The sequence below is a fragment of the Gopherus flavomarginatus genome, chromosome 6 (assembly GCF_025201925.1).
Source record: "Gopherus flavomarginatus isolate rGopFla2 chromosome 6, rGopFla2.mat.asm, whole genome shotgun sequence".
NCBI lineage: Eukaryota > Metazoa > Chordata > Testudines > Testudinidae > Gopherus > Gopherus flavomarginatus.
The window spans coordinates 72,253,354-72,279,764 of NC_066622.1; the positions used below are offsets into that span (position 1 = coordinate 72,253,354).

Below are 26,411 nucleotides of genomic sequence, written 5' to 3' on the forward strand. Positions count from 1 at the left end.
TGAAGCTATGTTGAGTGGTGCAGAAAAAAAATAATTTAAAGAACTGAGTGGCGGTAACTTGCTGTGCATATTTCACCTGTTGTGGCACAGAACTGTATTATCTAGTATTCAGCTATGCCATCACTTACCGTGCTTATTAATTATATCTGCTCTTTGATAGAAAACTTTCTTCTTTCTGTCATCTGAATCAACAGGGGCCCCATAAAGATATCCCAGAGGAACCAAATGACTCTTTGATGTATGCATTGAGGGATACTATTTAATTGAAAGTGCCTGTGTTAGTGGGTCATATTCAGTGTGTTTGTGTGGCTACATCTCTTGGTGGTATTGGGCGAATGCATGGAGATCTGTATTGTGCTGGGTGCAGATATTGTCTTAACTCATGGTTTCCCAGGTTTTTAGTGCGAACCTTAGAGTTGGAAGAATTTTCTCATTACAAACAGCCTTTCTCCCATAAGAATGACACTCACAACACTGACACAGCCCAATCAACCCTACCAATAAAAAAGAGAAGAGGATATTACAGTGGAACCTCAGTTTTACAAACACCAGTCTTACAAACAGCCAGTTTTAAGATTCATTTTTTTCCATCAGGAAAAAACCCAAACACATCAGGCAGGTAGTGGTGACAAAGAACAAGTCAACATCCCTTCACATTCCGATGCCTTTGGTACTTTGGAAAGCTCTTTGCAGTGGTTTGAAGGACAAGAAGAAAGATGCAGTGAACCAGACAGCAACCTATGCATCAGGCTTCCTGTAGTTTTGAGGTGCTAAATTTTATGAACTTTTTGATTTTATGAACTCCTCAATCTGCTATTAGTTCATAAAATAGAGGTTCTACAGCAATGAAATCTAACTTAAAAAGAAAAACCCTACCCCAAACCAAATTTTTATTCAAAAACGGAGAAGAGCTGGAGACTCCAGGAAGGCTTTCACTGTTGCTATTGTCTCTACATGGAAAGCACCCAGATACTATGGTGACAGGCAGTGCTATAAAACCTAAAAGAGAAAAAAACACTTGAGCAACTTTAAGTTAACAGCGGTTTGTGTGTGGGAATATATATATTAGTAGTTAAGGTAGATCAGTGTAGGATAGGGAGCTTACCCATCCTGGAGGCTATTGTCATGAGTCTTAACTTTATGTGGTGATGCAGCGTTGGACCATCTTGTGGTGCTGGGACACAGAAAGGGGAAGAGAACATTGGCAGGAGAAGAAATGGACAGTATCTGAAAGGAGCTTGGGTCCTCAAGCAGGCCCACAACCAGCCACACGAACGTCTATGAGTCAGCAGCAAGGGTTTGAAAATGAGACCTCCAGCACCAAACCACAGACTTCACTTACTAAAGGAGTAACTCCCTTAGCTGGATACAGTAGTAGGCAGTTATCCTCTTTGTCAGTGGTGTCCAACCTCCACTCCCTCCCAATTCCACTCCCATTCCTAGTCCCATCTCCAGAAACTCCCATTCTCCCTTCTTATCCCTCCTGATTTCAGTCATTGTCTCTCCCCTCCCCCACCACTGTAGGGTGCCATGACAGGGAATAAAGTGCATTGGACCATTTTGTTGCCTTCAAAGGAGAAGGAGAACCAGTGGCAAAGAAGCCAGTTCTTCCCCTCTCACCCTGGGACGGTGGGGGAATCAGCAAGGGGAAAGCATTTCTGAGAGAAGAGGTGAACTGGGATCTCCTTGCTGGGACATCTCTCCTTCCCCTGTCAAGGGCTTCTGCTTCTCTCCCCACTCGGCCCTCTCCAAAATGCAGATGTCTTTTGCGGTAAAGGTGTCAGGAATCATTTCACCCAATACTGAAATGCAGCTACCTCTGGGGCCAAACAGGGTCACTTTAATAGTTTTCCAAGGATGGTAGCTTTTGGCCTTTGAGAGTGGCCTGGGCAAGATGGTTCAGAGGAAGGTACAAAACACTCAAAGTCAAATTCACTCCTGGTGTAACTACACATAGGGCCAGATTACCAGAGGTGGTATTTTCAAAAAATCTGAAATGTCTAACTTCCATTGATTTCAACGAGTTAGGCAGCTCACCCTTGGAAATCTGGCCTTTACTGTCCTCAGTGGAATTACACCAGGGCTGAATTGGCCATCTGATCATGAGGCACTGTACCATGAAAGCAGATGCCATCCTGACACAAGGTGGGGATCAGTTTATGCTCTGAAGTTTATACACTTTATTGACAGGCTCTATGGTTTAATGGGTAGCACATTGGCCTTCTAGATTTATGACAGAATAAGTTATTCAATGGATTTGAGTTTGAGCCACATTTGGGAGTTAGACTAGATGACCCTTGCTGTCCCTTTTAACTCTATGGCTCTACAAAGCATTAATCTTTATAATTTGGATCTGTTAATATAATTGCAATAGCTTCATACAACTCTCTATATTCATGGGAGTGTATAATATAGAACCATAACTGGGCTTTTTTGCCCTTAAGAACTTTATATGCCAACAAACTGAAACTGTCTTTCAAAAAGTGTAGCTTGGTACTTAACTTACTTAGGCATTGGTACAAAAAGTGAATGGGGCTAATCCCAGTGGATCTGAGCTTGCTGATGGTACACAGGCAAAAATCCTAGAAAGCTTTAGTGCGAGTTTTATTTGAATAACGATTACAGGATCTAGTATATAAGGATAGATGTTTTGTTTTGTTTTTTCAATTTTGCCATGGGAGTTTAGGGCTTGATTTAGCACCCACTGAAGGCAATGGGAATGTGTCCATTGTTTTCAATGAGCATTGGACCAGACCTTAGAAGGGAAACTGACCAATGTAATAACATTGCAATAACATACATTGAAGACGTATTTCGTAATTTTATTGGAAAATTAAATAACTGTTACAGATTAATTAAAAATATTCCACACATTTGTTTAATACAGTAAAAACAATTTGGCAATTTGCTAATTACAGAAGTTGCTATTTACAGACAAAGATAGTTCCCTACAGTATAAATATTTTCTCCAGCTTCCTGCAGCACACGTCTCCAGAAAGTTACTGTTGAACTTGAAGAAATTACAATATTTGCTTAGCATTGTGTTTTGCTAATTCTAATGTCTATCCTGCCTTTTTAACCTTTATCAATATAGGTCCAGAGCATGTGACAACGTGGAAAAAGGCATCAAGACATGGCAGGCATTTCCCGTGTACACACAGCAGAAGGGGCTGTTCCTGCAGCCTGGGCAGCATGGTCTCCTGGCTCACTTTACACTCCCCTGAGACCTACCCTTTCTAATGGGCCATGCTGGGCAACTGGCCATGCAGGAGCTGGTGTGCCAGGCAAGTGTTGGATCAAGGCTGAGGAACAGCTCTGCCACTATGTGCCCAGCACTTTTGGGGCCCCCTTGGTACTGGGGTGGGATCTGACCCTTAGGGCTGTAGGCCTGCAAATCTGGAGCCCATGCAAATAGAGCAATGCCATATTTGCATAATTGATAAATATGTATTAGGTCATTTGCATAAAATATATCTCTCCCCGCCCCTATTCCAGGTTCCCTTGCTCCAGCTCCTACTCTTCCTCTTCCCCCCCACTCCCTCCAGGTTCCAGCTCCCTCTCTGAATCCGCCCACAGACATGCTTGGCCATAGAGCCCCTGCCTAAAGCGTAGTCCCCAGCTCCCATCAGATCTCCTGGGCTGGGGGAGGAATGTGCTCTTACTGTCCTGGAGGACTTTTGGGGGTCTCTATAGTTCAGTCTCGTAGTGGCTATGAAGGACACTAACCATAGAGGAGCAGTCTACAGAGACTCAGCTCCTTCGAAAATGGACCCTAGATGGATACGCAGACTGGGAGCAAGCCTGGCCTGGGATCCAGCTGCAGGGGATCCCCCCGTCCCCAAGCATGGAATAGAACCCAGAAGTCCAGACTTCCCCCCTCCCCTGTTCTAACTACGAGACCCCACTCCCCTCCCACAGCCAGGGATAGAACCCAGGAGTCCTGGCTCCCAGAGCTGGGATAGAAGCCAGGTATCCTGGCTCCCTGCTCCAACAACTAGACTCTAACCAAACAGAGGTGTTTTCTAAAAATGGTTCTGCCTAAAATGCTCAGGATTTTATGTTATAGCCTGACTTAAGCCAAGTTCTGCTCTGTCCCACTGGTTTGTATATACAGAAGCAACCCCCACATTGTCACCACAGGCCAGGCGGCATGGGACCCTTTTAAAAGCCAGCAAGTCTGTAGAGTTTGGTAGCATTCTCCTCTCTGCTGCAGTTCCATGGGTGGAGCCTGGATGTGAAGCCATTTCAAAGCTGACTGGTTGGCTCCCCCCTTACCTGACATGTTGTTAATCTGAATGTCACAAGAGCTGTGCATAGGTGCTGGAACTAGGAGTGCTGGTGCCCCCCCAGCTTGACGTAGAAACAACAACCCAAATACATGGTATCCGCCTTCAGCACCCTCACTATAAAAGTTGTTCCAGCACCACTGGGTCTGTGGAGAACGGGTGCACCGAGGCCAGATGCAAGTCAGTTGCAGGCAGAAAGGGTTCCTGTTAGTGACAACCACAGCTCGTGGCCACCATGTCTTTATAATTCTTAAGGACGACATTCTCATTGTCGTCAAAGTACATAATACTGATGGAGCTCAGTTTGTCTGGGACACAGCACGGCGTACTGACGTCTTTGGACAGTTTCAGCGTATGCACTATGGACTGGACGGTAGCATGGTTAGTCGCTCTTAGACTTTCCCCTAAGGGAAACAGGCAGGCCCCTTTGCAATAATAAGCCTTGTAGCCACGTGGGAAAATGATCCACCCTGCCCAACCAATTTCATGGAAGTCGACGAAGAGATCATTGAGCTGGCATGGCACAATTTGGTTTTTGGGGGAGAAGGAGGAGGTATCCCGAATTCTTCTGCTTTTGTTCACCCTGATGTTTGCAAAGACCTCATTTTGGTGAGGTAGATGTGATGAAGTATCATCTTCAGGCAAGGATGGCTGGAATTCTGAAAGCAAGAGGACATGACAGGGGTAAGTAAACCTTTGCCATGAAGAACACTGTATTTCTGTCTATACGTTGGGAGGAGTTTATTGCTCTCAAATAAGATAGTCCCCATGAAACACATAGATTTAAACAAAACTGGGTAACGACCATGACACTTATGCTTCATCTCTACTATGAGTAAGGGGTGTGGTTGCTCCTGTTCGTATACATACAGGCTAGCTTTCATTGAACTAACACAAATACAAACAGCCGTGCAGCCGCAATAGCACAGGCAGTTGCAGTAGAGGCACGGCTTCGCCATGTGCATGCTACCCATGGTGTAGTCATGTCTCCACTGCACTACCCGTGCTTCCGTGGCTACACTGCTACTCAAAGATAGTTAGTGTGAGTATGTATACACAGGCAGGAGAATCACATTCCCAACTCAGAGTGTAGACATAGCCTTAGACAATGACAGTATTATAAATCTTAAATACTTATACATTAGGGTGCACTTCCCTCAGGACCAAATCCTGAAGTCTTCTTCATAGAGTCATAGATTCCAAGGCCAGAAGGGTATATTGTGATCATCTAGTCTGATCTCCTGTGTAACACAGGCTAGAGAACTCCTCCAGAAGGATCCCTTTTGAACTACAGCCTAGCTTTAAAAAAATTAAAAATCCAATGTTGATTTAAAAATTGCCAGTAATGGAGAATCCACTACGACCCTTGATACGTTGTTCCAATGATTCATTATCCTCATCCTGATCCTATGTTCAAAATGTACGTCTTATTTCCAATCTGAATATGTCTAGCTTCAACTTGGCATGCAAATCCCCAAAAGCAGTAAAAAAACAAATGCAAAGGCTCAGGAAATCATGAAACTGTTGGAGACTGCACAGCTCCCTGCACTGTAGAGCCAAGTCTGGATATGTCTCTGTATAAGAAGGCAGAGGGGAAACAGAGAACTAGAGAAACATGGACAGCCTAGATTTATTGACCACAAATTGTAGATGGGGCAAAGGTTTCCTACACTGAGAAGCAGGATTCTGTCTCCAAGCCACAACAAAGTCCTTTTACTGGACAAGGAGCCAGAATTTCACTGTAAACTTGACACTAGCTAGGCAGGGTCTGTTTTACTTTTTTTTCTAGTCAGTTTTACTGTCTGGTTCTCATGATCCAGCACAATGTTGTCTTGTTTGGGTCCTTTCTGATGTACAAATAAGGCTGGAAAGTTTATTTTTAAGTTTTCTTTATTTGGATGTATCAGGACTGTAAAGACTAATCTCTCTTAGCTCTGGTAGAGGATCAGTGGGAGGTGTAAGGGATGTTTGTCATAATTTAAGAGGTGAGGTATTGAACAGTCAACAAAGAATTCTGTTACTCAAAGTGTCAGTTAGTCATTGCAGTTAAATCAACATTTTAGAATACAAACCAAAAGCAAAAGCAAAAAAAGTTTTAAACTGCCCAACTAAAATCCCCTTCCCTTTTGGACAGCTGAACTTTCATTTTGTGATATCATCATTTGCATAAGCTCTCCAGTCATGTAGAATCTTCCAGCCTAGACAGGACCTGCAAGTCTAATGTAAATAAAGAAGAAGCAGAACCCTTCCCCCTTTTTAAACAAATAAAATAAAACACCCTTTAGGCTTTTATTAGGAGTCATAAAGAAGCAAAAGTAGATATAAACACAATATATTTTTCCTCGGCAGGTCACTTTCTTACTTAAATGAAATAACTAAAAGTTTTCTACTCCTTTTCCTTGCATAGATAGACCTAAAATTGTAACTCAGCCCCTAAGGAAACCTTGGCACTGAACAAAAGAGGGTTACCCAGCCTCCTGAGTGAGGGGCCAAGAAGCCTCCTTAGTCTCTCCGAGGGCTTTTGCAGACCTCAGAAGGTCCACAGGAGTGAAGGGGTTGCCTTCCTGATCTTCTGTTCCCCAAGCTTAGTGCTCACTGATTCCCTCCTCTCTGTGGACCTCCTGAGATGATTTGTAGCTTGCAGCAATAGCATTCCCCTCTGAGGTACCCTAGGAGGTTTGTTAAGTAGAGAATACAGATACTGCATAACTCCATTTTCTAACTGCTTATGGCCCTGTCAGGATGTTAGATATATAAAAGTGACAAATCATCACACTTAGTATTAAAGACATGATTGTGGGAAACAAAAGATAAAAACCAACATTCTCTCAAGCATGCTTTCGATAGTCTACAGGGAAAGAAGGAAAGATGGTATGAACATATCTCTACAGGGGCAGAGTTAAGGTGGCTTGAGTGCCTCGTTTGAGCAGTGCAACCTTACCTCTGCATGCCTGGGTTCTCATTTTTGTTTGCATTATTCGGTTTGTTGTTTACCTGCTAGAAAGGTAATATGCACTGAAACCCCATATGAACCTGCAACCTTAGCTTCATAGCCATCACATTTTTTGTGGGACATAAATTTGATAAATAGGAAAACTTTGTAGTATAAATTCCAATTTTTTTCTTTAACTTACTAAAACGTTGCATGGTGGACACATGCATGCATGCACACACACACAATCTGAGTGACATTTCCAGCCTGTCTTCCCTTCTGGCCCTCTTCTCTCCCTTCCGCCAGTGTATCTCCTTTCCCCGCTTCTGCTTGCTACCCTCCCTATCATTTTGTGTCCTTTTCACCAGGACTACCTTGCATCCCATGAAGTGCTGAACTCCACATATTGGTGGAGTTGACATTGCATGCTTATAGGCTAGGAGTCACTGGTTCTATACCTTTGACCAGAATGGTGGGCATGAAGAGAAGACAGTTAGACTGGGTCTGTTGACTGAAGATTACAAACTTTTGCTGGCATAGCACAGCTGTGTTGGTCAGGGATGTGCTGAGTTGTATTTTGGGACTGACATAGCTGTGCTGGTAAAAGCACCTAGTGTAGATGCAGTTATACCAGGCAAAACTGTGCTTTTGTCAGTATAACTTGTTTTGCTCACGGTGAGGCTCAAATAAGCTTCAGTTTTGCTCATCTAAACTGCCTCCAACAAGCAGGAGTACTTTGCCTGTCTAGAATACTAGTATAACTATACCAGCAAAGTGCTCCTAGTATAGACCTGGCCTAAAATGTCTGGTGACTCACTTCAGGAAGTAAATAATAAAATGATTATATCAAAGCAAGCTTTTGACAGTGGCAAAACCAAATCAGTTTCAGTGTCAGAAACTGCATGTGACTAATGAAACTTTCTGCAGAAAATGCATGAGGAAGTAACAGAACTAATTAAAAGGAGCTTCCGTTCAAAGAGTTACTGTTGCATTGTCTTACCAGTGGAAGAGGGCAGGAAGCTGGAAGATTTCTGTCTGTCATTATTGGTGAAGAGGACCAAGAAAGCATTCCTACTGTCTCGCATATTGTGCTGGCTCTTGGCAAACTTAACAAAGTTGGATTCCAGTTTGGTTTTAGATAGATGAGTTGTAGTGATTAAAAAGCCATGGTTAGTGCTGCTGTTTCTAACCCATTTGGAAACCTCAGAACAAAAAAGAAAAGTGGAAAAGATCATTTGAATAAGTCTGTCTCATTAGGACTAAGTAATATTTATATCAGGGAAGAAGGAATAGGCTAAAGGATTGTCAGGATATATGTATATTATTATGAAGACAATAGTTGTAACTGCCTAGTTAAGGTTAAATTGAGTTTTGTACTTAAACCAGGGACTCACCATCTTTGTGTTGTATGAAGCATACAGTGTAACTTCCCCAAAACCACAGCCCTTACCTTTAAATACAGAATTATTTTTTTGAGAATTTACTAGTACATTGATTGATTAATCTATGAGTTAAAATTAATTTTAAAATTGATCCTTGTCAGGAATGTAGAACCTTTTTTCAGACTTCTCTTTTCCCAAATAATCTTAATAATGGAATAATACAGACTCCAGACTTTCCATATTGTTAAAACTCATTTAAATCTCTCACACAGGCTACATCCTGAAGAAATTAGCAATCAAGCTAAGTTATTAACAATAGCTGAATCTGACTATTATAATTGTGGACTAACAGGTAAGGCTAAGTCACTCTTGGCTGAGGCCATTGTAACATCAGAGGTAATTCAACCAGTCATCCACAGCATGCTTGTGAATCTGATCTTAAACACAGAATAAAATAATTAGATAAGGCTGATAGTACAGATTTTCAACTCATTACTGATATCAGATGGTTGATTTTGTTTTTTTAAGTGAAATTCCCCACACCAAAAAAACAGGTTCAGCTGGAGATAATGTTGACAGTACTTATCAATAATGTGAGGGCATCTCCAAAACATGTATTACAAACTAAAGACACTTAGAGTTAAGGTTACATTTATAAGGATCCAGAGATATTAAGGTATGGAAAATACAAAGCTAAAGCACCCAAATAACCTTAACTCTGCCCTATAGTGATGCCGTGAGTGTAAAAAGAAAATGAAAAACCAATTTCTCCAAGAAATCAATGCCATCTACTCTGAGACCACAAACATTAAAATGCTTTAATCATAATTATGTAGTTATTGTATGCTGTTACTATGAGCAGAGTTAAGGTCCTTTGGCTGTTGCAGGCCGTATGCTGCTACCAGTTAATAAGTTCAGGTTATCAGACTTGTGGCTCTGGAGCTAGAGAATTTAAGGTTCTGTCTCTGCTAGTGCCCTGAAGTTTTGGTATCCAGCATGAAATTCCTAGCCCATGGCCATGAATTTGTTACAATATCTTTAGCATAAAAAACAACAGAATTAAGAATTCTCCGCTTACTGTCTGCGTGACATTGAACACCTCCCAGCCTTCGGTATACAAAGACAGTAGTCTGGATGAAATGAGATTTCTTCTCTGTGGCTTCCTTCTCCTGTCCAAAAGCTCATACACATCCACCTTGAATATGGTAATATAACAAAACAAAATTAAATGGGGAACAATTGATTGTCTCCAGCAAAGAGGTCAGCATCAAAGAAACACATTTTCTCCACTTCCAGGATGGATTCACCCAGTCTGTTGACCTGGACTGAGACTAAAAAGTTGCTTCTGGTCAGCTTCACATAAGGGCAAGAAGTAATGTAAATCTACTAAATACCTACAGAGAGGTCTATCTAGATTCTAACCCTAGATAGATATATACACCTAATCCTCAGTATTTTTTTAGGGGTAAGTAATAAATAAGAACCTGTATATCTGGTAATCATAAAGAAAATATACATAACAAAAAAAACAGTGAATAGTCTCTCAGCACTTGAATATTATCTCATGTACTAAGAGCCACACAAAAAGAAATATCTGCAAATGGAAAAGTCACCTGGCCATCTATTTTTTTTTTTCTCTTTTGACTACTTGATATTGTCCCAAGTTTCCTGTTGCCCCATTAGGTTTGCAGGCCACCTGATTCCCTAGAGATGGACTGGCACTGCAGAATTTGGATCTGGATTGCAAATATCTCAATCTGCGACAGCTTGGCTGTGGTTTGAGCTCACCTTCAGGGATCACCAAACTGTCTTGTTTGCTTTTGCACAGATAAACCAGTAGATTGTTTGGCAGCATGGATGTTTCATTGAAAAAAGCTCAGGGGAAAAAAGAAATAGCATAGCAACAAAACCAAAAACCTGGTTGTATTTCTTTGCTTGTTGAAGTCAAACTTCTAAATTGCTGGCAGTAATCACATAAAACACAGGATAGTTTCATGAGGTAGTTGGTTTCAGTCTCATTTCTTTCATGCTTGATTTTTTTAACTTTGTTAGCTTAAAGACACTACTTGTTGATTAATTAGTCATTTGTTATTGTTGTTAATAATATAATCACCCACTTACTTTGAGAAAATGTTGCCAAAAAGATTTTTGAGGCACATTGTTTTTATTTAGCTTGAAAACTCTGAGCTCAGCTTTTAGCATTTGTTCATTCCTCCCAACCGAAGAGATGTTGAAGTAGAAATAAGACTGATCAAAATAATCTGGAAAAAAACCAAGGACTATTAATAACCAGTCCAACATGCAAGACACAAAGAATACTCTGATTTTCCAGGAAATGGCAATATGTCACCTGCAATAACAGGAAGAACTATTCAAATGTGTGTGTTAAAATAGTGATAGACTTAAGACAATGAAGTGAAAATAGAATTAAAAATAGATCTTCACAGCAAACCAAAAGCATACAACCATGCAAGAGCCAGGCAGCTAACAAAATGGAGCAAATTGAATTTTCTGTGCACAGGATATTTTAAAAGAATTAAACAAACAAACAAAAAACAGACCTGTGTTTATTTTGAATTCAGAATGCCCCTCCTCCCCCAGCATTCAGTAAGTAACAATGAGTTTGTATCAAAGGCTTCCATATAAAAGTTTAATCTACAGGGGTCACATAGACACAAAACACCTTACATCACCCAACACCCTTCCACATTCCTACACATGTACACACCAACATTCCCCTCCACCCCCATATATAGCCCTGCTCTCTCCACAAACCCATTAGTTTCAGTGGAGTTACACCAGGGGTGAATTTGCTTCCCTAGCTTTGTCCCTTGTCCCACTTCTCCTAACCCAGCCTCTCCCCCATCTCCTTCTCTGTGGTTTACCTCGGTCTTCAAGGCTCCGCACCACATTGCCCTCCAGCAGCCCTGGGGCCTTCGTGATCCCATTGGAATCTGCCACCTTATTGAAAAGATCTACCATAAACTGAGGTGGCTTCCTGTGAGGCAGGACATCATGGGGTAAGGCCTCAATGTCAAAGACCTCCTGCAGTCTCCGCATGGCTTCGGCAACAATCCCTTTCCTCTGCGTCCGCATAGGCACCCTGGACAAGCGAGTGGGGTCACAGAGCAGCAGGAGCAGCAATGCAAGGCAGCGCCAGGCCTGGGATGCCGCCATGTCAACTGGCTCCTCTTCAGCTGTTACAGGAGGAGACGTGCAGCTGCAGCTCAAGCGTGCTCTGGTCTGGAGTCTTTGAGGAGTGCAGAGGTCCAGCAGGTACTTATCACTGGCAGCCAAGCCTCCCAAATGGGCTGAGAAATCCACCCCACCAGTTCTATAAGGCAGTGTGCAGGGAGTGCTTGGTTTTGCATGAGAAATCTGAGCTTGGTGGTGGTGTGGTCCTGGGCGGAGTTCCTGCAAGTCAGAAAGTGGACAAGCTACACAATTAGCTGTCTAAACAGCCTGAATCAACACATCTGACTTATTCCTTTATTCCAGGCCTTTGTCAGCGTCCCTGCTGGAACTAGCCACCCTCCAATCACCAGAAGAGGGTGGGAAAGATGGACTTTTTTGTTCTTTCTAGGTCTAAGATACAGTCCCCCTTTTCAGTCCTTGGCCTTAAATCTGATAACCTTGCTAAGCATGCACTGCTTTCCCTAATCAAACACCCCATTGGAAGGTGCTTTTCCTGGCTAGCTGGGTTATGCAGAGATGGTCTTGTAATGAGACCCACACCCTACCCCCATTATTGAAGCTTAAGGACTGTTGAAGTACACATAAAAGGATTCCGTCTCAATTAGGGGAGTGTCATTTCCACTCTTGTAAGCATCAAAGAAGCCATTTGTTTGTAGTTCCCTGAATGTGCTATACCTTCAGCTGCTTCTCTTCTTTATCCTTCTGTACCCCCCTCATGCACTATTCATTAGAGCAGGACGGAAGGAAGGATGGGCTTGTGGTTAAGGCACTGGAGCGGGGCTCAGGAGATCTACAGTCAGTTCCCAGCCTCTAGAAGAAAAGGCAGAAGTTGGCTGTTTGTATGATCCACCCAGTGGTTTAAAGCAGTGGTTCTCAACCAGGAGTCCAGGGCCTACTAGCCGGTTTCAGGAGGTCTGCCAAGCAGGACCGGCATTAGATGGGGCCCAGGGCGAAAGATGAAGCCCTGCTGTATGGGACTCCTGCCACCTGGGGCTGATGCCAAAGCCTGAGAAACTTAGCTTTGTGGGGCCCCTTGGCATGGGGCCCCAGGTAATTGCCCTGATTGCTACTGCCTAATGCTGGCCCTGGCTTTTATATGCAGAAAAACAGTTGTGGTATAGGCAGGCCGTGGAGTTTTCACAGCACGCTAGGGGTGGGCCTCAGAAAGAGAAAGGTTGTGAACTGCTGTTTTAAAGGGCACACAAGGAGGTTGAACAGAAGCAACAGTGAATTCCCTTCATTCTCATCTTGGCCTCATAAAATTCAGTTCACAGAGGCACTAAAATGCAATATCGGTAAACCCAAATCTTAAGCCAGCTAAGCCACCAGATCGCTGTACCCCAGGAGTCTAATCGTGTTATTGTTCCCTGATACCAGCCCTTCCTCACCAGCTAAAGGACAACTACCAGTTGAGTCCAGAAACAATTGAAAGAATCTTTATGTGAATGTACAGTGCCCAGCATAATGGAGCTGGAGACTCAATGCTACCATAAAACAAATAAATAATAATAATACAGAAGAACAGCTGGGTCTGATCCAATCCTGCTGGGCCAGGCACTCCCAAATTTGGCAAGTATGAGGCTTAAATTCTGGATCTGGAATTGACACTGACCAGATCTGTGTCTACCTTTTGGGAACAGCAAAGGAACCATTTGCCCCTTTGTACCTCATGCATAACATCTCATGTAAATGAAGTTGAGCAACATGGCACAGAAAGTTTTGCTATCGTCCTTTCTGTTTCCCTTGTGCGGTTTTAAAGACACAGCATGACAACAGGAGCCTACCAGCTTTGGTGGTCCTCAGCCCATGCAGGTGACATCCACATCTCCATGGCAGCTAAGCATGGTATTCCATAAGATGATGACCTCAGGTGGAACATGAGCAGCACAAGCAGATGAACTAAGCAACGATGGACCCTGGCACAGATCCTCTGTCTCCATGCAGATGTCTCTTAGTCTTTGTCTACATGAACGTGTAATTTAAATCAGTGTCTAAACCAATTTAGTTAAGCTGGCGTAGGCTCTAGTGTGGATGCTCTTATTTTGGTTTAAGTGGCTTACTGTGAGAGAGAGCAAACCAATTTCTAATTGATTTATGTTAAACTGCAATAAGTGCTTCTTACCTGGAAATAAGAGCATTCACACAAGCGTCTGCACCAGTTTAACTAAACCACACCTTGAGTCAAAGCAATGCAGTTTTGTCGAGTAGACATGACCTCAGTAAATAAAACTGCACAGAACCAGCTGCTGGCAACCTGTCCCCTCTCAGGAACTAGGTGAAGTATTAGTGGAGTTGCATCTATTAGAACATTTGCAGTGTTTTCCAGGACATGTTGTGTAGCGAGGGCCAGAACTCGTGCATTTTCAGCTTTGCCCCTAGGACATGTCACTTCATTGCTCTGCATCTCATTTTTCCCCATCTGTAAAATGGATCTAATAATAATGAAACTGGGCCTCTCTTTGGTGCTTTCCTATATGAGGGAATGAAAGGATTTTACAGAACTTGTTTCATTTAGTGCCATGATACATTTGTATCAAGTAACAAATCTGTTGCTGCCTGGAACTTCGTGGTGGTCACTGTGCTGCACACTGTGGCCACTTGTCACTTTGGGGTAACAACCAGTAGAGAATTCAGATTGTCCAGCTCTAAAAGCACAAGCCACTACCACTCGGAGGAAGAGAATACCTACTAGCTGCTAGCAGAATGGGGCTTGCGATACACAACTGAGCACTTAGGAATCCATCCAGAGGAGGGCCATGGTGTACCTCCTTTCTAGCCAGTTCCTTATAGTATTATCAGCCTCATTTTGCAGATGGGGAAACTGAGGCAAAGAGAGGCTGAATGATTTGCTGGGGTCACACAGGAAGTCTACAGCACAGTCAGGCATATGACCCGGATCTCTGGAGTCCTAAATATTAGCAGATTAGCCTTCATACCTAGGCACAGCGTGCTTATCATATAGCTTAACACATTGCTTGTGAAAACATTGGTGTGAAAACTGTGTGTGAAGTATACATTATTTTGATTTTAAAATAAGGCAACTCTAACAAACTGAGCATTCTACTAAGGTCCACCCTCGTTAGAAAGAGAGAGAAATCTATTCAGAGTTCAGGAATGTCCCTGTCTGTGTCACATGAAGTCTAAAACCTCTGGTAAGTCAGTAAAACAAAATTGGAGCAACTATAAGCGTGGCTGAAAGTTCTGTGTGTTCAGTATATCAGTAAGGTGAATTGTTACTGGGTGTCATGGTTTGTTACCATTCAGTTGTTAAGATCTGAGCCATTTTGACTTTACACATTACACCTACATGGTGCACAGCTGCAGTAAGGTGTGACTCTGTGCCATGCCAAGAGTCCTAGACCACTGTGATATCCAAGTTGACTCAACCAGTCATCACCCTTACTCTACAGCTAATCTGAATGCAAAGATTTAATTGGTTATATGAGCGAGAGACTGCACAGATCATGAATTACTTGGCTCAATGGCCACACCCGTGCTCCCAACTGCCACCTGCACAAATCAACACAAATCTCCCAGCACAACCCCTCTGACACAAACCAACACAATCCCCCCCACAACACCATCACCACACAATGACCCCCAAACACACATTGCTGCAGCACACACCCTTTATTTGCCACCCACACAAATCAACACAACTGTCCCAGCACAACACACACAGTCACTCAACCTCACTCGTACTTACCATAAAATCATAAACTTGAGTGGCAAAGCTGTGCGCCCGTTTATAGCAAATGGGTGTGCACTGTGAGCAGGGTTGCATTTGAGAAGGTTGTATAGGAATCCATGCTCTTCAGAAACACTGTTCACTAATCCGTCACAGCTAATTGCCAGTCACATTAAAACAAAGCCAGGAAAAAGAAAATATTGATGAGGATAACAACAACATCTCATAGTCACACAGCACCACTCAGCCTGACAGTTCTCAGGGGTGTAAGAAATCATACATGTACAACAGCACTGAAATGCAGCCACTTCTGGGATGGAGTTTGGCAGCCGGACAGGAAACATCGCAGTAGATGGGAATGATCTTTTTGGCCAAAGTTGTAGAGGCAAATCCCTGCTTTTGTGAGAAGAGTCATGGGATCATTAATGTCTATGCTGAAAGGAGATAATCTAAAAGCATGTTGTCTTAGGGGGGATCCTTCTTAGCATGGCATCACATGCTGTGTATCACTTAGCACATGCCAGTACAAAGCTAGCCTGTATTCGTAGAATCATAGATTAAGGTTGGAAGAGACCTCAGGAGGTTATCTAGTCCAACTCCCTGCTCAAAGCAGGACCAACCCCAACTAAATCATCCAGCCAGTGCTTTGTCAAGCTGGCCCTTAAAAACCTCTAAGGCTGGAGATTCCACCACCTCCTTAGGTAACCCATTCCAGGGTTTCACCACCTTCCTAGTGAAATAGTGTTTCCTAATATCCAACCTAACCTCCCCCACTGCAACTTGAGACCATTGCTCCTTGTTCTGTCATCTGCCACCACTGAGAACAGTCTAGCTCCATTCCCTTTGGAACCCCCCTTCAGGTAGTTGAAAGCTGTCGTCAAATCCCTCCACTCTTCTCTTCTGCAGACTAAACAATCCCAGTTCCCTCAGCCTCTTCTCGTAAACCATTTTTGTTGCTCTCTGCTGGACTGTCTCCAATTTGTCCACATCCTTTCTGTAGTGTGGGGACCAAAACTGGACACAATACTCCAGGTGTGGCCTCACCAGTGCAGAATAGAGGGAAATAATCACTTCCCTCGATCTACTGGCAATGCTCCTACTAATACACTCCAAAATGCCATTTGCCTTTTTGGCAACAAGGGCACACTGTTGACTCAGATCCAGCTTCTCGTCCACTGTAATCCCCAGATCCTTTTCTGCATAACTGCCACTTAGCCAGCCGGTCCCCAGCCTGTAGCAATGCCTGGGATTTTTCGGTCCTAAATGTAGGACTCTGCACTTGTCCTAGTTGAACCTCATCCAATTTTTTTTTCCTCAATCCTCCAATTTGTCTAGGTATCTCTGTATCCTATCCCTACCCTGCAGTGTATCTACCTCTCCCCCCAGCTTAGTGTCATCTGTGAACTTGCTGAGGGTACAATCCATCACATTATCCAGATCATTAATGAAGATGTTGAACAAAACCGGTCCCAGGACTGACCCTTCAGGCACTCCACTTGATATTGGCTGCCAACTAGATATTGAGCTGTTTTTATCACATATTACTTACATGTGGTGTGTCCTGCCCATGTTTCTAACCTATCTTGGTCCTTCTGTACTATTTCTTAATCCTCAATATTGTTTGTAATTCCTCCTGATGTCGTATCACCTCTGAATTTCATTAATATGCTGCTTATTGTAATGAACCACTTGTAATGGGTAAGAAGCAGATGCATCTGTGGGAAGGGAGCTTGCCTGTAAAATAATATCTACTTACTGCAATTAGGATGATCTGAGTTTTCACTAGGTGATATAAGTCAAGTACTTTGAGAGTCAGATGAAAGGTGCAATTTAAGTGCATAGTATTATCGCTGGGTGGGGGTATTTGCATAGGCATGGCAGGGGTGGAGTCTGAGCAGGGAGCTTTGTGGGGATTTCCTACCTTTTTTGGTAATTGGAGGATTTTGAGGCAACAAATATGGCTAAAAGGAACTGCACATTAGGGATGGCTGTAAATCAAATGGCTGTATTAGAATACCAGGAAACTTCAGAACACAAACCCAGCTCTGGTTCCAGATCTCGCGGCTGACTGGCTCATTTTTGGCTTTTGGTCTGAACCAAATCCCAGGCTCTGGGCATCACTGAATATCACAGGCTTTAGCATGTGGCTCCAGATCCAAATTTTGCAATGGGAGCAGTAAGAGTTACCTGTGCCCACTATACAACCATTTGTGGAACTCCTCCTCCAGGGAAATCCCCAGCTGAAGAGATCAAGCTGCTTTCTATGCCACTGGCTGGACTGTAGCTCCGACCTCTTTGTTGTGAAGTTAGCCTTCAGAACAGAAACTGCATGCTAGGGCTACGTCTGTTCTTGTGATTTCACCAAATATTACTGGCTATTCTCTCCTCTTTCTCCCGTGCAAATATCCCACCTTCCTCAGGTGCCTGCTTCTGGTAGCTGGTCTCTTCCCGGCTCCCACTGAGATATGGAAACTCTGCCAACCTCTCCATCCAGGGATGCACTGCCGTCTTGGGACTTCTCTACCCTGGGAGATTACATCTTGTTAGAATACAAGTAACACTAATGGTGTTAAACACAACACAGCAGTCAATGTAGACAAGGTCTGCCATGCTCAGCGTTCTGCCATCTGCTTGTGGGCCCACTTGTTAACCACAACCAGCTAGATTAGAAACACAACAGTTCTTGTCTATGCTGAGGGACAGACCCTCAGCTGGTGAAAACTGGGGTCACTCCATTGGCATCAATGGTTTATAGCAGCTCAGGAGCGCATGGAGTGCTTAATATTAGATTAGTTAATGTTCTATAACACCATGCAATTTCCCAGAGCCCTTGGGGATTGTACATTGTGAGCCCTATTTGAAACAAGATGCTTTCTCCAGTGGTCTGAGAAAAGCTTGATGTGAATTTCCTTGTAGGTTTTTTTATTTTATTTAGCAAGCTGGTAACAGCTAAGTTATTGAGAAGGCCTTTTTGACTTCAGTTAGCATTAGGATCAATTTTGCTGGAGCACCGGCAGTTGCCATTGATTTCCATGGGCGTTGTGGCAGCTCAGCATTTCCAAAGTGCTGTGGAAAAGCTCCCATTGTTCCAGTTTCCACAAGGTCCTGGGCCAGGTGCTGCTAGACCATTCCTGTCATTGCCAAGAGTCCTGACTTCTGGGGAAACCCACAATGAACGTGAGATACAGACCCTGTAACTTCCCCGTTACACTGGGAATTTCATATTCAGTGTAAGTGTAACCCACTGGTCAATGTGTGTTATATGGCCTGCTCAGTGCCCGATCTACAGAGGATGAGTCTGTTACAACCCCAACTATAGAACCTGGCTATTTTGCTCAATCCATAGTAACTCATGAAGATTACTGGTTCAATCTCTGGTGTTGGCCATGATGGTGCTGCCACACCACTGTTAGAGGTAGGAGCCAAGAAGTTCACACAGGACAGAGTTAAGGTTGTTTGAATGCCTTAGCTGTGCATTTTCATCCCACAGCACATTTGAATTTCCTTTGAGGGTAATGTTGACTAAGTTCTGAGTTTGTAGTGCTTGGTTCTGGTGTAATTACAACATTTCTGTAATGATTATTACCCTTAAGTTAGTTACATACTTTCAACCTTAATTTCATTTTTGCATAGTGTGTTGTCTAGGAAAGAAGAAGAGTGCAGCTTGGGCCTCCCAGCAGCCATTCTTCTCTCTGGGCCTCCCAGCAGCCATTCCCATTCTCCCTTCTGTCTCTGCTGCATAGCCCTGACTCTTCACTAGCCCATGATGCATTCTTCTCTCTCCAAGGAGAGCAATTGTCTGCTTGAGCAGTTCACTTGACCTTTTCTGTGGGGATAAGGGGCAGCTTCCCTTGTGGCTGGTGCAGCCAGGGCACAGTACAAACACCATCAGCTCTTCCGACCATAGCTTGACACCTCACCCCAGAGGGAGACAGGCACGGGCCTGTCAGGCTCTCTTCAGCCCAACAGCTCCCCCAGCAGGGAAGTTAGACTAATCTCCTCTTCTCTGCTTAATAAAAGCACTTTGCTCAGAGTCCTCCAGGAGCACTAACCCATAAAGGCATGGCTGAAGGAGCAAGACTCACACCACATCGGCAATTTAGAATGAGGCAGAAGTGCTGACATCACCTCAATCCCTAGAACAGCAACCCCTTAGTGGGTAGTAGGTGGAGAGAACTGGTGAGATAAGAAGAGTAAATTCAGTATTTAGTTTGAATGGGAATGGATAAGAGAATAAGGGGCCCTAAATGAGTGTTTTTACCACATCTGCTACCCTTCCCTGTGGAGATTTGCTCCCAGCTCTAGGTTTGCCAGTACATCCTGGTGCTTCACTAGGGTTCTTAAAAGAACTTTAGAAGCATCAATTAAGTCTTCAAACATCCCTGTAATAGATTCACAGGTCTCCAAGTGCTTTACAAAGGAGGTCAGCATTATTATCCCCATTGTACAGATGGGGAAACTGAGGCACAGGATGGTGAAATGACTTGCCCAAGGTCATCCAGCAGGTCAGTGCTGGAGCCAGGAGAAGAACTCAGGTCTTCCGAGTCCAGTGCTCTGTCCCCTAGGCCAATGGATAGAAATTCATTCTTCAAAGAAACCCACCAATTCTGGAGTAGATTGCTGTGGTTTTTTAACAGCTCGTAGTGACAATGTAAGGTAGGCAGTGAACAACAGCGTATTCAATTGAAACTTCAGGGAAATTTAGGACGGCAGAACATAATTACTTGAGCTGGAATTTGGGGTCAACTCTTATTCTAGGGATAAAACTGACATGGGCTCTTTCATGGTAGCTCCTTTTACATTGTATCTGACATCACAGCCAGCAGCCCAGGTGCCCCCTAACACCATGAGGGGGCATTGACTCACTCCTGACAAAAGAAAAAGTGCTTCCTACTGAATCACTAACACTACTGCCTGCAGCAGCTGGGAGACTTTCCAGGAACCAAGTCGTGCTCACTTTGAGGATGTGACAGATCCACAGTCCAAGCTGGAACATTAAATAGATTCCACAAGGAATCAGCCCTGTACACAAGGGGACTGCAAGATGTAACACATTGTCCCCCTTTGGTGCTATTTATTCGTACTCTTTCCCTTAACACTAATGCCAGCCTCCTCTATCAGAGGAAGGTATTACCCTTTCTTTGGAAGAGCTCTGTCTGTGTTCCCCATTTACTCCGTGTTTTCTCTGCCCTTGTTTTAAAGGCCATCCTGTTTTAACAATTTCATTTTGACAATCAATCCTTTTCATAACTTTCCCCCAGAAGATGCAGCTTTGCTGGATATGCGATAGCTGCCAAGATGTTTTTCTCTCTGAAAGCTTCCTTAAGAGGCAGGAGACTTCTCCTGAGAATCCAGCTGAGAAATACACAATATTCTTCTTACGGCATCATATCTTGCCTTTGTTTCTTGCAGCTTTCAGGCTCTGCATTTCCAATCTGTTGGAAAATGTTCACAACATGGTGCTACCAACAGGGATTCCTCTGTGGTATTTCCTCACAGACATTTGTTAGCATCTCTCTTTAACGAATGGGTTTTCTTTATGCTCAATCTCAAGAAAAAGCCAGAAAATCTCTCTCCCAAAAAAAAAAAAAAAACCCAAACAAACAAGTACTTGTGGCACCTTAGAGACTAACAAATTTATTTGGGCATAAGCTTTCGTGGGCTAAAATCCACTTCATCGGATGCATACAGTGGAAAATACAGTAGGAAGATATATACACACAAAGGTGCAGTGGAAAATATAGTAGGAAGATATATATACACAGAGAAATGTTCCTTCCAGTGCTGTCCAATGTTCTCTCTGTATACATATCTTCCTACTGTATTTCCACTGCATGCATCCGATGAAGTAGGTTTCAGCCCACGAAAGCTTATGCCCAAATAAATTGGTTAGTCTCTAAGGTGCCACAAGTACTCCTTGTTCTTTTTGCTGATACAGACTAACACGGCTGCCTCTCTGAAACCTCTATCCATAAAGAAGCTCCCTGTGCCTCTTCTGGTTCTGTCAGTATCATGTATGGGACCACATTTACACAATATCAAGCTGAATTAGTTAGTAGATATGGAAAAATGGATTCAGTTGAGCTAATCCAGATTTACACCAGTATAATTAAGAGCAGTTTCTGACTCAGTTATCTTTATACTGCCATTATCAGACACTGGGTATCAGAAGTAGCCAAAACCCAACGTGTTATGAATTGGGCAGAATGAGGACAGTGTTCAATATCTCCTCACCTCAAGGTTTCTGAAAGTACATCACAGAAGCTATACAGTATATGGAGTCCAGCTGACCAAAAAACCCCAACAAGGTCATCCTGTGTAAAAAGCATTTTATCGGCAAGAGAAAACCCGACCGGAAGCAGGCATAAAAGACATTTCCCAAATGTTTAAAGAGCCAGAGCTGTCAGTAACACAACTGCTTAATTATTTATTGTGTTGGGAAATGGACAATTACAGTCTCAGATCCAAAACATACCCATGGAAATCAGAGAAACTGTTGGACTTGTCTAGGATTTTAGTATGCACCTGCTTAAAGAGATTATATTGCATATTCTGAGAAGAGTGAATGCCAATAATTGACATGGTGGACCCCATGGGCCATATCCTCAGGTGATGTAAACTGGCATAGCTCCATTAACTTCAATGGAGCAGTGCTGATTTGCACCAGCTGAGGATCTGGCCCACTTCATAGCAAACTTTGTAGCTGTAATGATTTAGCGGGAGATTTTTCAGAAGTGCCAAAGGGGCTGAGGAGCACAAGTCTTGTTAGATGCTTTTGAAAAATCTTCCCCCCTTATGCAAGGAATTCCACTAAGACTGGTTAAAACTAGTCACAATCAAGTAGTCTTGGGCTTATAGCAGACAAATGGAGGTGATCTATGAGTAAGGCTACAATTTAGTCACTGGTATTTTTAGTAAAAGGTCACAGACAGGTCATGGACAATAAACAAAAAGACTGTCCATGAGTTTTACTAAAAATGCCCCTAACTAAATCTTAGGTGCTGGGGGAGGCGCTCCAGTGGATGCTGCTGCTCGGGGGTGGGGTGCTCTGGCAGTCGCTGCTGCTCCTGGGGTGGGGGGAGTGGCCTGTGGCCCCACCGCCACCAGTGCTCTGGGTAGGGGGTAGCCCATGGGCTGCCCCTGCTGCTCTGCGCAGCCCAGGGTCCCACTGCTGCCTCTGCTCCTCTGGGGATGGCCTGGGGCACTGCTGCTGCTCCGGGGTAGCGACCAGGACTTGTTTCCTGGGGCCACCACAGCTGCTCAGATGGCCCTGGGGTCAGCCACTGCAGCTGTAGAAGTCATGGAGGTCCCAGAAAGTCATGGAATCCGTGAAAGACTTGCAGCCTTACCTAGGAGTTTTGTCATGCCGATTTTTAGACAATTTCACAGAAGAGGTGCAGAGGGGAAAAAACCACAGTCATCAAAAGGTCACACTGCAGCAGCAGCTCCTGTCCCACTGGGCTGGGTCTGACTGCCCAGTGTGCAAGGTCACAGCGCCATTCAGGTTTGACATATCCGCCCCTCCAGCTCCAAACCAGAGTGGCACTTGAAGCCGTTTTTAATTTAAATTGATTTTAACAACTTTGTATTAAACTACCATGGATTCAGCTCCTGTTGCTAGAGTTTCAAGTTTAACTGAGTGACAATCATTTTTGGTGGTTCTCTCAAACACACGAAGTCCAAGGACAGTGACTACAGACACAATCATAAGTACAAAGTCTTCTCTGTACTACAAGTTTTATTAACACAGTAAGTCAAGTTAGACTTACCCATGCATATATAAACGCTGCAAAAAATCCATGCAAGAACTAAGACTACAGTCATACTCACATCCTCAAAGATATTCTAGGGTCTGATGGACCTCTCAGTAGATGATCATGATGATTTCTGCTGGGGTTTCCAGTGGGGTCTTTCTACTTTTACCCAACCAGAAAGCCTCTTATATAACTTAACCCCAAAAATCTGGAAGTCTCTTAGAAAAAGTTTGCTTTTACTACATTTTATTACGTTCATAAAAGTTGAGGAAATATAAAAGCATGTACAGCTCCTTTTACATCACAAACACATCAGAGGAGAAAGAGCTATAAACTTTCCTCCCTCTAATACAGGAAATATGCCTTTAAGAATGAAAGCAGTATGTGATACAGGGCACTCAAACTCTTTGTTAAGCACCACAGAGAAACACTTAATTCCTGCAGTTTCAATCAAAATCAGCATACAAACAACTTTAAAGGAAACTGGAAAAAAAAAAAGGTTTGGTTTTGCCCTTTTACTGTTCTTTCATTGTGCATGAAGTCAGACTCAACATTTTCTACACATTATTGCATTAGAAATATCAGCTCTTTGGTTCCCTTTCTTCACGGTAAGTCCTTGGCAAGTTTAGAGACTGTGTCATAATAGCCTGCAACCTGAACTGCAGCAATCCCTCCTCCAAACTGAGTGTGGAGGAGATGACAGTTCTTGGCCAGCCAGACTCAGTAGTCTCTCTCACTCCTTTGTGTGGGAAGGCACTGCTGTAACTCAAGTGTGGCATCGCTATTCTGGTAATGGAGTTCCACTAAGGATCTTTCAACAAAGAGGGAAGCAAGAATCCAGTATTTCTAGGCTAATACACAAGCAGAGGAAAGCCTGTTTGGAATAAACTCTACAGCCATCTTTCTAAATCACACTGGAGCAGGAAAGTAAAACACTTTATTCTTGCTTCACCATTCACCTTTAAATTTTGCTTGTACTTGCAGCTTAATTGTTAGTTAATAGAAATTGCTTATTACTAATGAACTCAAATAAAACCGTGCAGTTGATCATCTTTGCCCGTCTTCCTATAAGGGGAGCCACTGACTACATTTGGTTATTCCTAGTTTAAATTATACAATAATGTTTTAGTTGTGCTGCAAAGAAATGCAATTTTCTCATTTTGGCATTGAGCTGTATCACTTTTCCATTAAAATCTGTCTCTGTAGCATATTGGTATCTTGCAGAGAGACTCAAGGTGGCAGTGGTGGAAATAAAACTCAGGTTGACTATAGTGAATCCAGTTCTTTCTTCCTCTAAAGGAAATTCATGTTCATTTAGTGCTGGTTTGGAAGCTATGGAGATAAAAGTTTTCTTTTGATCCACAGAACAGGTACAACAAGGAATTCTTCCCCATACACCACAAATGTGCCTCAGCCCTGACCCAAAAGGACCATGCCAGCAGTGTGAGGGCAGTTCATTTTCCATGGCTAGTTCAGTTCTTGGTCAAGACTGAAAACAAGTCACAATTAGCACCAATTTTGGTGAGACTGTGATGTTACAGAGGCCGTAGAGGCAACTACCAATCACCCACTACTAGACTTACTTCTTAATATCACCTTGGTTTCAGTGGGACTCCTCATGGTAGTAAGTATTACACCAGGCAAGTGCTCTGGGACTTAGCAGGATCTGAACTGGTGATTTAAAGGTAAAAGTATACTATAACCCGTTACCAATCTGCTGACACATCCAGATGCTCTGCCTGGCTCTTTATTTTTGCAATTAAACCTTCATGGCAGTAGACTTTAGTCCAAGTATTTAGTGACATACATCAATTACAGGCAAAAAGGAAAGCAGCAACTCTAAAAACAAATTTTCAACATTGATGAAAGTCTCTCATAATGATTCTTGATACTGTGTTGGTACAAGTTACCTTTTTGTACCCACCTAAACTGTTCATTATTAATGCTTCTGTTCATTGGTGTAATGTGCACCCCATCATGACCAGTCAAGTAATATACTGAAATTCAGACAAAGACTGAACTTCACAGAAATTGGATAAAAATCTGAAAACATGACAAAATCCATGGCTCTTATTGCAATAAAACGTTAATACATCTGTTCCACAGCCCATCTACATTAAGATTTTTTTAAAATAAAAAGTGCTGCTATTTTGTATTGTTTCAATTGTGAGGTAGATGCCACTTTTTATATATAAATAGAGTAAACAGGAAGTTGGTCCGTTATGTCTCCAGTGAAACATACTTAAGTGCTGCACCAGGTACAGTAGAAGTCAGTAATTAAAATATGTACACAAAATGAAACAGAAGCCTCCAGTTTAAAAGATGAATAGAAAGTCTTATGGAGCAGAGTTTTGGCCAAGTACACACAGATGCACTCCTAATCAAAGGGTCAACGGAATTCTGGCTTTAGTTTCCAGACACCCTCACCATTTGGGCTTCTATGGAAAGTACAAAGATTTCTCAGAAGTTCTCTGAATACACAAGACTGTGCTGCTGACAGCTTGGATTCAAACTCCTGCAGTATCTCCTGAGTACTAGCCTCTCCGTCCACATGAGCCTGGAATGCTATAAAGTTTCGTACATCCACTAGCAATTCGTCATGTTCCGTCGAAGTTGGGAGTGGAGCAGAAGCCTGAAGATTTTCATCGCCGTCATTCTCCATCCTCTGTGGTAAAATAAGGTGGTTTCTAGCCCTCATCTTAGCTAACAAAGATGATGAATCTAGTGTGCTGGATGATGATTCGCCTGCTTCAAGTTTCCCGTCAAAATGTACACTGGAAACATTTTTCTCTACCGTCTCTTTCCTTATTATATCAGCATCCTGCAAATAAACACAGACACTATAGGAAAAGTTGGAGTTTGAGATCCATGGAACCTATTCTTAGTGAATTTGCCTGCCATTCAGGCTTACACAAAAACAAACCAACCCAACCTCAACAAACTGCAGGAATTAATTAGGTGAAATAAAACATGTCAGAATCAATGTTTGCTAACTTCACAACTTGAATATGTATTTCAGTTGTTGGGAAGCTAAAATAACTACTCTTGAACCAGAGTGAGCATAGCAAGATGAAATGAAAGACTGGTGCAACTGATTAAAGTGAATTTGATGATTCTTTCTCAAAATGTAAGATCAAATCTGCATGTAATTCAAGGCCTAAAACTTTTGGAATT

At 43.0% G+C, this 26,411-nt stretch overlaps 2 protein-coding genes across 4 annotated transcripts in view; both read right to left on the minus strand.

Annotated features, from left to right (window-relative positions):
• Nucleotides 1-4,493: 4,493 nt before the first annotated feature.
• LOC127053889 (bone morphogenetic protein 2-like) lies at nucleotides 4,494-11,777 on the minus strand. The gene is made up of 5 exons (XM_050959238.1): nucleotides 11,486-11,777; nucleotides 10,722-10,861; nucleotides 9,679-9,795; nucleotides 8,219-8,420; nucleotides 4,494-4,945 (listed from the first exon to the last, which is right to left on the minus strand). The coding sequence occupies exons 1-5, from the start codon at nucleotides 11,775-11,777 to the stop codon at nucleotides 4,494-4,496; spliced, it is 1,203 nt and encodes a 400-aa protein (XP_050815195.1).
• Nucleotides 11,778-23,203: 11,426 nt separating this feature from the next.
• ERCC6 (ERCC excision repair 6, chromatin remodeling factor) overlaps nucleotides 23,204-26,411 on the minus strand; it is an 80,173-nt gene continuing 76,965 nt past the window's right edge. For 2 of the 3 annotated variants that reach the window (XM_050959973.1, XM_050959972.1), the window contains exon 20: nucleotides 23,204-26,058. In XM_050959973.1, coding sequence (XP_050815930.1) covers nucleotides 25,627-26,058 — 432 coding nt within the window. In that variant the 3' untranslated portion in view covers nucleotides 23,204-25,626. The remainder of the gene's footprint in view (nucleotides 26,059-26,411) is intronic. The other variant, XM_050959974.1, reaches the window with a different exon arrangement.